This window comes from Stigmatopora argus, chromosome 4 (assembly GCF_051989625.1).
Source record: "Stigmatopora argus isolate UIUO_Sarg chromosome 4, RoL_Sarg_1.0, whole genome shotgun sequence".
In the NCBI taxonomy this organism is placed as follows: domain Eukaryota; kingdom Metazoa; phylum Chordata; class Actinopteri; order Syngnathiformes; family Syngnathidae; genus Stigmatopora; species Stigmatopora argus.
In genome coordinates, this window is record NC_135390.1 from 1,836,295 (window position 1) to 1,848,681 (window position 12,387).

The following is a 12,387-nucleotide window of genomic DNA, read 5'->3' on the forward strand; positions in this document are numbered from 1 at the left end:
GCAATTGTTTGTTAAGATCGTGGAATGTAAGATAGGCTAACTAGCTGGCTTTGCAATTGTTTGTTCGCATCGCGAAATGTAAGATAGGTTGGCTAACAGGGTTTGAAATTGTTTGCTTGTATTGTGCGATGTGGCCAACTGGCTTAATAATTGTTTGTTCGCATCGCGCAATGTAAGATAGGCTGCGGCAGTTTGTGTGAGCTATAAAAACATCTTGTTTGCACAAACTTAAAACCTGCAAATGTCTAACCATATTAGCCCAAAGTTTGTTTGCATAAACTCTGTCCTACATCGCTGTCATAGAAACTTTACCCTGTTTTCCTATATAAAGACTGACCCACTGTTCATTCGGAGAGAGAGTTGCAAGGACAACAGACTGAGCGGTTCACAGCTGTTAGAGCTCTCTCCCCATCCGGCAGTCCGGTAATAAACCTATTTCCTATTAAATTGATCTCACTCTTTCTTAACCTGTTCCTGAAGTTGTATTACAGATCTATCATTTCCACCCCCATGCTGCACAGTGGGTATGGGTGTTCTTTGGATGCAAATCAGTATTATTTCTCCTCCATACACAAGAACCTGTGTTTCTACCTATAAGTTCTATTTTGGTTTCATCTGATCATAACACATTCTCGCCGTCCTCTAGTGTCTAGAAAACCGCAGACGGGCCTGGATGTGTACTGGCTTCAGCAGGGGGACACGTCTGGCAGTGCACAATTTGAGTCCCTGGCGGCGCATTGTGTTACTGATAGTAGCCTTTGTTACTGTGGTCCCAGCTCTCTGTAGGTCATTCACAAGGTCTCCCCGTGTTGTTCTGGGATTTTTGCTCACCGTTCTTGTTATAATTTTGACGCCATGGGGTGACATCTTGCATGGAGCCCCAGATCGAGGGAGATTATCAGTAGTCTTGTATGTCTTCCATTTTCTAATAATTCGTCTGGGGGGCCTGGAGAGTCGCCGCCGCCACCGACCCCCTTGTCCAGGGGGGCTGGAGAGTCTCCGCCACCGACCCCCTCATCCTGGGGCCCCGGCGAGTCGCCGCTGCCGCCAACCCCCTCGTCCAGGGGGCCCGGCGAGTCACCGCCGCCGACCCCCTCGTCCAGGGGTGGCGGAGAGTCGCCGCCGCCAACCCCCTCGTCCAGGGGCGTCGGAGAGTCGCCACCACCAACCCCCTCGTCCAGGGGGCCCAGAGAGTCGCCGCTGCCGCCCCCCTCGTCCAGGAGGCCCGGCGAGTCGCCGCCACTTATGGGCGGGCAGGAACTTGGCGGGTAGGAACTTGGCAGGTGGGAACTTGACGAGTGGGAACTTGGCGGGCGGGAGCTTGGCGGGCGGGAGCTTGGCGGGTGGGAGCTTGGCGGGCGGGAGTTTGGCGGGCGGGAGCTTGGTGGGCAGGAGCTTGGGGGCAGGAGCTTGGCGGGCAGGACTTAGGCGGGCAGGAGCTTGGCGGGCAGAAGCTTGGCGGGCAGGAGTTTGGCGGGCAGGAACTAGGCGGGCAGGAACTTGGCAGGCAGGAACTTGGCGGGCAGGAACTTGGCAGGGAGGAACTAGGCGGGCAGGAACTAGGCGGGCCAGCCAGCACGGAAACCCTGGTTCGTGGCTTCGGCACGGGTGCGACTGGCAGCCCTGCCGGCACAGGAAACCTGGTTTGTGGCTTCGGTACGGGTGCGACTGGTGGTCCTGCCGGCATGGGAAATATTGTGCGTGGCTTTGGCACAGGTGTGACTGGTGGTCCAGCTGGCACGGGGAATATTGTGCGTGGTTTCGGCACGGGTGGGACTGGCGGTCCAGCCGGCATGTGGAATATTGTGTGTGGCCTTGGCACGGGTGCGACTGGTGGCCCAGCCAGCACAGGAAACATGGTTTTTGGCTTCGGCACGGGTGCGACTGGCGGTCCAGCCGGCACGGAGAGTATTGTGCTTGGCTTCGTCACGGGAATACAGGAAGCTTGGACGGGCGAGGTTGAGCAAGAAGCTTCGACGGGCGAGGTCAAGCAAGGAGCTTGCACGGGCGAGGTCGAGCGAGGAGCTTGGATGGGCAAGGTCGAGCGAGGAGCTTGGACGGGCGTGGTCGAGCGAGGACTTTGGACAGGTGAGGTTGAGCGAGGAGTTTGGACGGGCGAGGTCGAGCGAGGAGCTCCTTCGGGAGCTCGAGCGTCCAGCCACTCCTCCCTCCTCTCCACTCGTCGTCTCCTCCGGGAGGATAGCGTGACACGACCGTCGCTCACCTCCGCGACACGGGAATAGTCTCGCCGCTGCGCCTCCCCAAGAAAACAAGGCGATTTCCCGGTCGTCAGCGGGCTATGTCCGAAAGTCCTACCTGAGCTTTCCTTCCGGCCACCACACGGTGTCCCATTGTGGATGGCTGGATAAGAACTCCGGTAGAGGTCCGTGGAGCTGCTATTGTGGGACTCTTCCGCTGCCAAAACGTCTCTAAGGTGCCAACACCATGGCGTAGTCATTATAAATTCCCTAAAAGATTTTGGGGAGCTTCCCGCTGAATCCATGTGGTCGGTGAGATATGAGCTGGGTGGCTGGCGTCGACGAGAGCGTCGAGAGCTTCCCACTGGGTCCATGTGGTCGGATCGTTCTGTTACGATCACGCCAAGACATCGTGGCGCGGTTGGAGGGATTAGGACCCAGTCGCGGGGAAGCAGGTGGGGATGAGGCAACAACTTTAATAACTCAGAAAGGCCTTACAAAACAACAAGGACTTGTGAATCCAAAACGAAACCAAACCAGAACATGGCGAACAAGTGACATCGAGGAGAATGGTAGCGTGGCTGCATGACCATGGACTCTACGCAGGAATTTACGCAGGTACCTTCGCAGGGAATCACGCAGACAATCCGACAATGAATACCAACTCAGTGGTGTTTAAATACACACATCAGGAAGTAATCATGAATCACACGCAGCTGCTCGAACATAACGGCAAGGCAGGAGGGACAAACGAGCGTGGGGAAAGGAGCCGGGCTGCTCCTGACAATTTTAATTCAATGCTTTTTAAGCCTTTGAAGGACTTCCGGGAATCTTGGCAGTTGCCAAACATGTCCCTTCATTCACCGACGATCTCCCCCTTCATCAACAATAGAAAATGTTATTTTCCATATGTTCATTATTCATTTTAATGATTTCATAAATAATTTTCTTATCTGTATCCTTGTTTTTGTGTTTGTCACATTTTTTCATACAACATTGGTATACTTTGATCTTGGCCTGTCCAATATGACAAAAAAATCTTATTACAATAATAAAAAAATGTCTATCAATAATTATCACGATTAATATCAAATATTTTTCCTTTCAAATTTGAAACTTCAAATTCATGTGAATAAGTAAATAAATTACTTTCTTGTTGTTCAATTATGAAAGTAACTGTTTCCTTACTTTAAAAGAAGAGAATATAAAATCAATGTTTTTTTTTCTGTTGTGTAATAAACATAAGAGATTTCCTTGCACTATGAAAAGTAATGAATATTAAACCCGAGCCCCCTAATAGTGTAGTGAAAGGGTGCTCAAACTTCTTGCTCAAAGAACTACTTTTCAAGCAGCCAACTTTGCCCGGTCAACCCTTTTTCCAGGCCCCTGACAAAGCTCAGCAGTTATGTATGCTGATGAAATACCTGATGCCAGCAGGACCAAAAATAGTGTATGCAGGTAGTAATCGTGCTTGGACCCACGATGGCACTAATTTCAAAGTGGATAGGCCAGATATGGGAAAACTACGGCCCGTTAGGCCTTTTAATCCGGCCCGCCGACGTCCAAATTATTATATATTTTTTTTTTCCCAAGATACCGCCGTCACGCGGAAGCCAGTGGCAGTATCTCTGTCCACTCTTATTTAATTTTCGTGTTTTACAGCTGATAGGTTTATTAATAGATATACTTTAATAAAAACTGAGAGACATCGTTGACATATTCCAGCGTTGAAACTTGCAAGTGAGAATCGTCCTGGCTCGTCCTCGCCACCGTGACATTCTGAAGAAACGGCATCCTCTGTCCATTTAGTCGCGCATAATCAAAACACTTAAAGTAATCTGATTCAAACAATTGCATAAGCTAACCGAATAACACCATTAAGGTCAAAAAACAACTGCCACAACAATTGCATATCAGGTCGGAAACCAAAAACACCTGCGTAAGAATTTGCACAAGTAAGCATACAAGTTGACCCGAGCGGATCGGAAACCAAAACAACTGCGTAAGAATTTGCACAAGTAAGCATACAAGTTGACCCGAGCGGATCGGAAACCAAAACAACTGCGTAAGAATTTGCACAAGTAAGCATGATAATTTCATATAAGGTAAACTGAGCGACAGTATTTTTAAACAATATGCGAGTATTTTCGATTATCGCCATCTGCCGGAATCCAAGTCAAAGCAATTTAAGAGTCCTTCACAGATCTTCATTGCGAACTCAGATAAACAGTCCTCGTCCCGGAAAAGGGGGACCTGTCCGGTCAATAGTCCTGAAAACAATTAAATGTCCTCGAAGCCAGCTGTGGGGGGAAGTGTCCTTGTTATATCGAGCTTTCGTCTGCTTCATACGAATGATTTAATAATATGCACATATTCCATATGTGCCCCAATATGCACATATATAATATTATCCCAGAATAACCCCAATAACAGCCCTTCTATCTTTTTTTAATTACATTGTAATATTTCTTAATACATTCCTTTTTACTTTACTTTGTACTTTTTACTTTAATGTTTTTACAACTTTCTTTGTTCTGTTAGCCTGGCTTCTTTCTGCCACTTCTTTTTTGGAACCATCAGCCATGCCTACGCTGTCACACACATGGGACTAGCTGTTACAATACGCAGCAGAAGGAGCAACACCTCAATCCTGCTGGAAATTCGGAGCTGGACAAAGGTGCCGGGCGAAGAAGCAACGCTTCTGACCAACCATTCCATCATGGGATAAGCTGGAAGAGCTGTTGGCGCTTACCAGGCCCGAAGCGGAGTCCTGCTCTGCTGCTGTTGTCTTCAGCTCCAGACTACTGAGGAACTGGGCGGATAAGATTGGAAGAGTGACTGCATATTCTCTACCTCGGTCACAGTCTGCAGAAGTTCCCCATCTTGTGGAAGACTTCCTGTGTGTGGTTCCAGTTTTTGTCCAACTTTACAACATATTTTTGAGTCTGTATCCGTTTTATCTACCGCAACCAAGATGGCGCCATTCAAGTGGCAGCCAGCGGCGGTAGCTCCGTCCACTTGCTCGTTTTGTGGTTTTGCTGCTTTTGTGTCTTAATGATCTGATTTTGTGATTCTTAATGATCTCATTTACTTTGATTTGCTTTGTACTTTGTGCTTTTGCTTTGTTGTTCTGTCTAATCACCTTCTGCTACTGTCACAATGAAATTTCCTAAATACGGGATGAATAAAGTTATCCAATCCAATACCCTCATTTCCCGATAGATAGCGCACTAGCCTAGTAAAAGTATGTAAATGTGTGTGGGAGCTACTTGAGAATACTGACACATTTCTGAACATTTAACTCTTACTGTGGACATCCTGACACACATGAACGAGCTGAATGTGAAGCTACAAGAGAAAAAACAGTTTGTGCATGAAATGCAAGCAAACATTCTGCCTTCAAAACCAAGCTGGTTTAATTTTTCAAGCAAATATCAGACAAGTCATTTGCTCATTTCCCCACACTGGTTGCATTAAAAGAGGCATGTGAAAAAAATACAGGAAATCATTGGATGACCTGCATGAGCAATTCTGCCGTCGGTTTTGTGATTTTGGAAAAATTTACAGCTGGTGTCATGTCCTTTCTCACAAGACCCGGAAACGGTTCCACAGGAGTTGCAGTTGGAACTGATTGATCTCCAATGTGACAAGTTCAACTCCCTGAAAGTCTCTGAGTTTTAGGCTTCATTAAGTGCAACCAAATTTCCAAACATCCAGAAGATGGCACAGGGGATTCTGGTGTTATTTGGCTCTACATGTGTGTGAACAGACCTTTAGTCTGATGAAAACCAAGAAAGCACCCCATAAATCCCAGATGAGTGATGAGTATGTTCATACTTTAGTCCTTTTTTCTGTTTAATTTTCATATGTACTGTTAACAGATGCAGTTTTTTATATGTATCGTATCTTGTGCTGACCTGGCCCACCTGTCAAATTTTTAAAGTCAATGTGGCCCCCGAGCCGAAGATTTTGCCCAACCCTGGGATAGGCACTGTTTGCATTCCCACTGGTGGCGGTCTGATTGTGAATGAGAATGGTCATCTGTCTCTCTGTGTTCCCTACGGCTGACTGTCTAGGCTGTAGGGCATAGTCTGCCTTTCGCCCAAAGTCAGCTGGTATAGGCTCCAGCAGAATAATAAATAATGAAACCTGCAGAAATTTTGACAGGCATCTTTATTTTTATAAATTTGCCTTTAAAGCAAAAGTTGCTGTGCAATATGAAATAGGTAAATAAAAGAATCAACTGAAGACATCATCACCATTGGCAAACTGAATATTTTCAACCCTCACAAAAAGAAACAATGTAGTTTTACCTCATTGTGGCCTTGTAAAAAAAAAAAAGAAAGTTGGATGAACTTAACCGATTTTAACCCAGGTTGACAAGCTTTCGATTTTTGAAACATTTTCATGACATTTGCATAGGGGAACCCCTTCCCGCAACCCTAATCAGGATAAACGGGTTCAGAAAATGAGATCAGATGGGAAAAATTTGTCTGCATTTACAAAAATCCAAGTTACAAATCCACTTCTGGAATAAATTAAGCTTGTAGCTAGACGTAGCACTATTGTGCTTTGATCCTGCTATATTATGTCAGCCATGAAACTATGTTCTTTTTAAAATTTTGATGTATGAATGTCCTACCAGTTTAAAATGAAAGTTGAATTTAATTACCTCCCTGCAACAAATTATTTTCAATGTTACGTATCATTAATCTCAAATGGAAATGTTGGAAGTTGACTAAATCAAAAGCAGTGACAGTGCCACGGAATGGATTGTACCAAATTGCTCACTGTAATTTCATCAGTAACTTTATATTTGCAGTTAGGTCTACCAACATCATATATTTCCTCAAAATATTAATTTATTTATTTTAAACCATATTTCCTTTCTGTTCATCTAGATACTGTGAAGCACTCCCCGATCCAGGGAGAACAAAAAGCTTCTCCTGGGATTCTAACCAGCCAAAGGGTATCTAACTTCAATACAATGCCAGGCAGTATGGCCAAAGTCCATCTCCAAAACAAGGCAGATTACACCAGACACACAATGACTTTACGTAGAGAAAAAAACCCTACTAAGGGAATCAGTACTGAGTTTCCTGGTGCCAAATCAATCTATATCTGTAACAGTGAGGTCTTAAAACAGCTAGATGATGAGCCTCCAGAAAGTAATGTAGAAGGAGGCAGTTGTGAGAGTACGGCCAAAGCCCCAGGCCTCGTAGATTTACCGACCAACAACATGGGAATTTTAAGGCCCGCCAAAGACAAAGAAGAACAACCAACCAAGTATAGCATAAATGTTGAACAGATGCCTCAGACAAGGCTTATCCACCTCACGAACTCTGTCAGTAGCGAACCATTGCTTGGATTCGGACTGAGCCTACCTGTGGATCAAGTCAATGTGTCACGCCCAGAGAGAGACTCACCTGCGCATAAACTACAAAACCTTCCAAGACAGACTGAGGCAGAAAGCAGAACCTCTATTGGAGAAGAGTCTGGAAACCCTGTTGTAATGACGAAGAGTGAAACTGTTGCCACTCTATCTATGAACTCCCTGGAGGTGAGTGCTACCCTTATCTCCATAATTTTAACCGAACAATACACTGGAAACTTCATATAAAGAGACATAATGTCGGTCATTTTGGTAATTTACTGTGGCACGTCTAATCATTCTTTACCGCACAATAATATGCTAGGGCACACTGGTTCCGAATCACTGCTTAATTTGACACTCGGGTTAAGAGTTTTTTTTCTATGCGGAAAGAATATAAGATGACCAATTACAATGTAATGTAGTGACTTGCACCCTGTTCTGGACGCTCAACTCAGTATAGTCAGATAGAAATAAGACAAAACAATAGCAAGTTGATGGTCTTGCAAATGTTGCAATCCGGTGGAACAGCGTAAAATTATTTCAATTGAAATATAATAAACAGAACAAATGTAAAACTGGTTTCACGGGAGAAGATAGATGGATTGTACAATATTATGTATAATAGGTTAAGGTTAAGGAAGGAGCAGATTGGCGTTTGAGTGGTTCGCGCGTCGGCCTCACCATTCTGGGGTCCTGGGTTTGTATCCAGGTCGGTCCACCTGTGTAGAGTTTGCATTTTCTACTTGGGCCTGCATGGCTTTTCTCCAGGTACTCCGGTTTCCGCCCACATTCCAATTACAGGCATGGTAGGGGTGTTGGACACTCTAAACTGCCCCTAGGTATGAGTGTGGGTGTAAATGGTTGTCCGTCTCTTCGTGCCCTGTGATCGGCTGGCCACCGATTCAGGGTGTCATCTGCTTCCGGCCCGAAGTTAGCTGGGATAAGCTCAGCTCCCCCTGTGACCCTTGTTAAGATAAGCGGTTCAGAAAATGAAATAAATCAATGTCGAGGAAGGAAAATAAAGGTATAACAGGGAATAAGAAATTCCCACAAACATGCAATTCCTGTAGAAATTGCTTAGGGATTGCAGCAAACTTGAATTAATATGCGGAAGTATATTGAATAATGTAAAATTAAATTGAATAATGTACAATGATATACTGTATGGAATAGAATTATTTATAATAGTATTCAATGTAGTGAAGTGGTGCACAAGCATATTATATTTCATAAATAGTTCTAACACGGTTGTCAATGGTTAAAACGAGATTTTCTCATCTCATTTTATCTCATCTTCTTCCGCTTTATGTGACATCGGGTTGCGGCGGCAGCTGCCTCGGCAGAAAAGCCCAGACTTTAGATGACTGAGGTACTCACCTTATCTCTAAGGGAGAGTCCAGAAACCCTGCGGAGGTAACTCATTTTGGCCGCTTGTATCTGGGATCTCGTTCTTTCGGTCACGACCCACAGCTCGTGTCCATAGATGAGGGTGGGTACGTAGATTGAACAGTAAATAGTGAGCCTCGCCTATTGGCTCGGCTCCTTCTTCACCACGACAGACTCGTGTTGAGTCTGCGTTACTGCAGAGGCTTTACCGATCCGCCTGTCGATCTCCTGCTCCATTCTACCCTCACTCGTGAAAAAGATCTCAAGATACTTAAACTCCTCTTCGGGGAGGACCTGATCCCTGACCCGTAAAGGACATGCCACCTTTTTTCCGGCTGAGGACCATGGTCTCAGATTTGGAGCCGCTTCACATTCGTTTGCGAATCACTCCAGCAAGAGTTGGAGATCACGGCTTGAAGCCAACAGAACCACATCATCTGCAAAAAGCAGGGATGCAATACCTAAGCCACCAAACCGGACCCCCTCAACACCACGGCTGCGCCTGGATATTCTGTCCATAAAAGTGATGAACAGAATCAGTGGCATAGGGCAGTCCTGGCGTAATCCAACCCCCACTGGAAACAGATCTGACTTACTGCCGGCTACGTGGACCAGACTCTGACATCAGTCATAAAGGGACCAGACCCCAGATGCCAGTACCCCATATTCCCAGAGTAACCCCCACAAATCTCCCCGGGGCACACGATCAAACCCCTTCTCCAAGTCCAAAAAGCACATGTTGACTGGTTAGGCTAATTCCTAGTCTAGGAGGTCTTCAAAGTATTCGGCCCACCGATTCACAACATCCCCAGTCGAAGTCAGCAATGCCCCATGTCCACTATACACTGTGTTGATGGTGCACTGCTTTCCCTTCCTGAGATGTCAGATAGTGGACAAAATTGTCCGTGATGCCACCCAGAAGTTGTTCTCCATGGCCTCACCCAACTCCCCCTATCCCCGGGTTTTTGCCTTGGAGATGGCCAGAGCCGCATGCCGCCTGGCCACTTGGTACCCATCAGATGTCTCCAGAGTCCCATGGGCCAACCAAGCGGTTTCTGGGTTTGTTCTATTAGCTTAGTTTCTTTCTCCTAGTTCGGGACATTTTTTGGAACCATTCAGCCATGCCTCCGCTGTCATACATGCGGGATCAGCTGTGAACAATGCAAAAGAAAGAGCAACACCTTGATGCAGCTGGAAATCCCTGTGAAGTTGAAGGGATAGAGAAGGGGTGCAAAGCTGGATGAAGGGAGAAGAAGCAACGCTTCAGACCAAACATTCCATCTATTACTATGGGGAGCCTGAGATCTCTCCCCAATAAGATGGAAAAGCCCTCGGCGCTTACCAGGCTGCAAAGGGAGTATCGGGAGTGTTGTATTATGTGCTCCCCCTCCCCCACCGGCCTTTCCACTAGTTTTGAGCAGGTTATAGGAGAGCTTATGAAGATCAATTCAAGGAAGGCTACTGGTCCTGATGCCCTCAGCTCCACGCTACTGAGGGACTATGCGGATCAGCTTGGAAGAATGATTCTTCATATTTTCAACCTCATTCTCAGTCTGCAGAAGGTCCTCACCTTGTGGACTTCCTGTGTGTAGTTCCAGTTTGATCTAGGTCTACAATGTATTTTCCTGTGTCTGTGCTTGCTACTGTCTTTCTACTGCAACAAAGTGAATTTCCCCAGTACGGGATGAATAAAAATTAATGTAACGTAATATAATGGAATGGATCTATGTGCACATACTCCGACAGCCTGTCTACCTTAAAAGAACTGCATTTCTTTTTTATTTTATTGAGTGTTAACATTTACTTAATGCAGCGGAAGTAGACACACGTGACTTGAACCGGATCATATCATTGGCTGGACAATGTGTTAGTCATTGTTTTATCCAAAATTACCGTTTCTTGTCGTTTGTCAGTGACAGGCTGCCACTCTCTGAATTGCGTTGCCAAATGGCGCTGAAAAAATTATAATGTTTAATTTTTTTTACAATTCAGGTTGGATTTTATTTTATGCGATGTATATGTTTGCTGTCCACAGAGAACACGAGACTAGTGCGCAGCTTATAGGGAACTTTGATTCTAAATGTGAGTGGTACTCTTTTTACTGTGCCCTGCGATTGACTGACAATCAATTCAAGGTGTGCTGCCTGTGGTTGCCTGGAGTAGGCTCCAGACAGATGAAACCAGACCAGTTGATCGGGCGACGTGCTGAGGCGTCCCCTGGCCTTAAAGGTGGCTGACATTAACGGCCTGCAGCCGTGGCCCTCCACCTGTCTGATGTCCAACCTGTAGTCAGATACAAAATGTGTTGAGACTAGCTGTGTTTAAAAATGCAACTTATAGAATATTGCCTTTTTTACCTAATGGTCTGCTCTGTAATGTTTGTTTTACATTATTGTGTACAAGTATTGTCATGATAAGCCTCGGGTGCGCAGCAATGTGGGACCCAGAAATCCAGGGAGTTGACAACACGCAGAGTGTTGGTGCACAAAACTAAAGGCTTTAATAAGAACTAACAGAAAAATCCATACAAATGTAGGACTAATCAACAAAGAAACAAACCTAACAGGGATAGCACATAAGCACACGGACAGGGAGATGACATGACCAAATCAAAGCAATAATCCCACAACCAGACACACCAGAACGTAAGGTATAGATACACACGCAAGAGCTGATTACGAATCACACACACCTGGCCACATAACGAAGGGGAGCACACAATCACCCGGACAGCACACACAAGGGAAAACACGCAGACATCCACCCAAAACCCCAACCAAACATGACAGATATATTCACAATCCAATAAATGTTTTGAGTTCTATTGGTGTATTTAGTTTCTAATAGATACATGTATATAATTCAATTATGATCAAGGGTTTGATCCCAGATCCTGATCTTACTGTGTGCATTTTTCCATTTTTCATGTTAGTATATTCTATTACATTTGTTTTAATTGTATTAGTACAGGTGTTCGAAAATCCCATTTAGGTTGACCTACTCATTAACACCCACTAACTTATTCAATCCCTTGTCCCATGATGACATTGAATTAGATACCAAACTTATTTAATGGGCAATGTGTATAAAAATATTAACTGAAAGGCTTTAGAAAATCCAAAGGATGAAAATGTTAATATTTTTATAGTGCACACTGCAGTCCTAAAATGTGACAACACGGTGAGCAACAGACAGTAAAATTGACATCTGTCTGGTGCTGTATTTTCACTGTAGGCCAAAAACTTTCCATAATAGCATGTGAGTGAGCATCTGCTAAAGCAGCTGGGAAGCCTGAAGGTCACGTTTTTTCTTACTATCCAGTGAATGCAGACTTAAAGGTCATTCGGTCACAATCTGTTAAACGCAAGCGTTTGCCAATGGGGCCACGGTGACCACTGACAACACTGAGATCACTTGCTGCTGTCTGTC

The 12,387-nt window shown here is 45.3% G+C and overlaps 1 protein-coding gene across 5 annotated transcripts in view; it reads left to right on the forward strand.

Moving 5' to 3' along the window:
* LOC144073050 (adhesion G protein-coupled receptor B1-like) overlaps nucleotides 1-12,387 on the forward strand; it is a 200,845-nt gene that overhangs the window by 172,177 nt on the left and 16,281 nt on the right. For 4 of the 5 annotated variants that reach the window (XM_077598564.1, XM_077598567.1, XM_077598568.1 and 1 more), the window contains one exon: nucleotides 7,100-7,758. In XM_077598564.1, the coding sequence (XP_077454690.1) occupies nucleotides 7,100-7,758 (659 nt within the window). Of the gene's footprint in view, nucleotides 1-4,739; nucleotides 5,402-7,099; nucleotides 7,759-12,387 lie in introns of those variants that run through there. The other variant, XM_077598570.1, reaches the window with a different exon arrangement.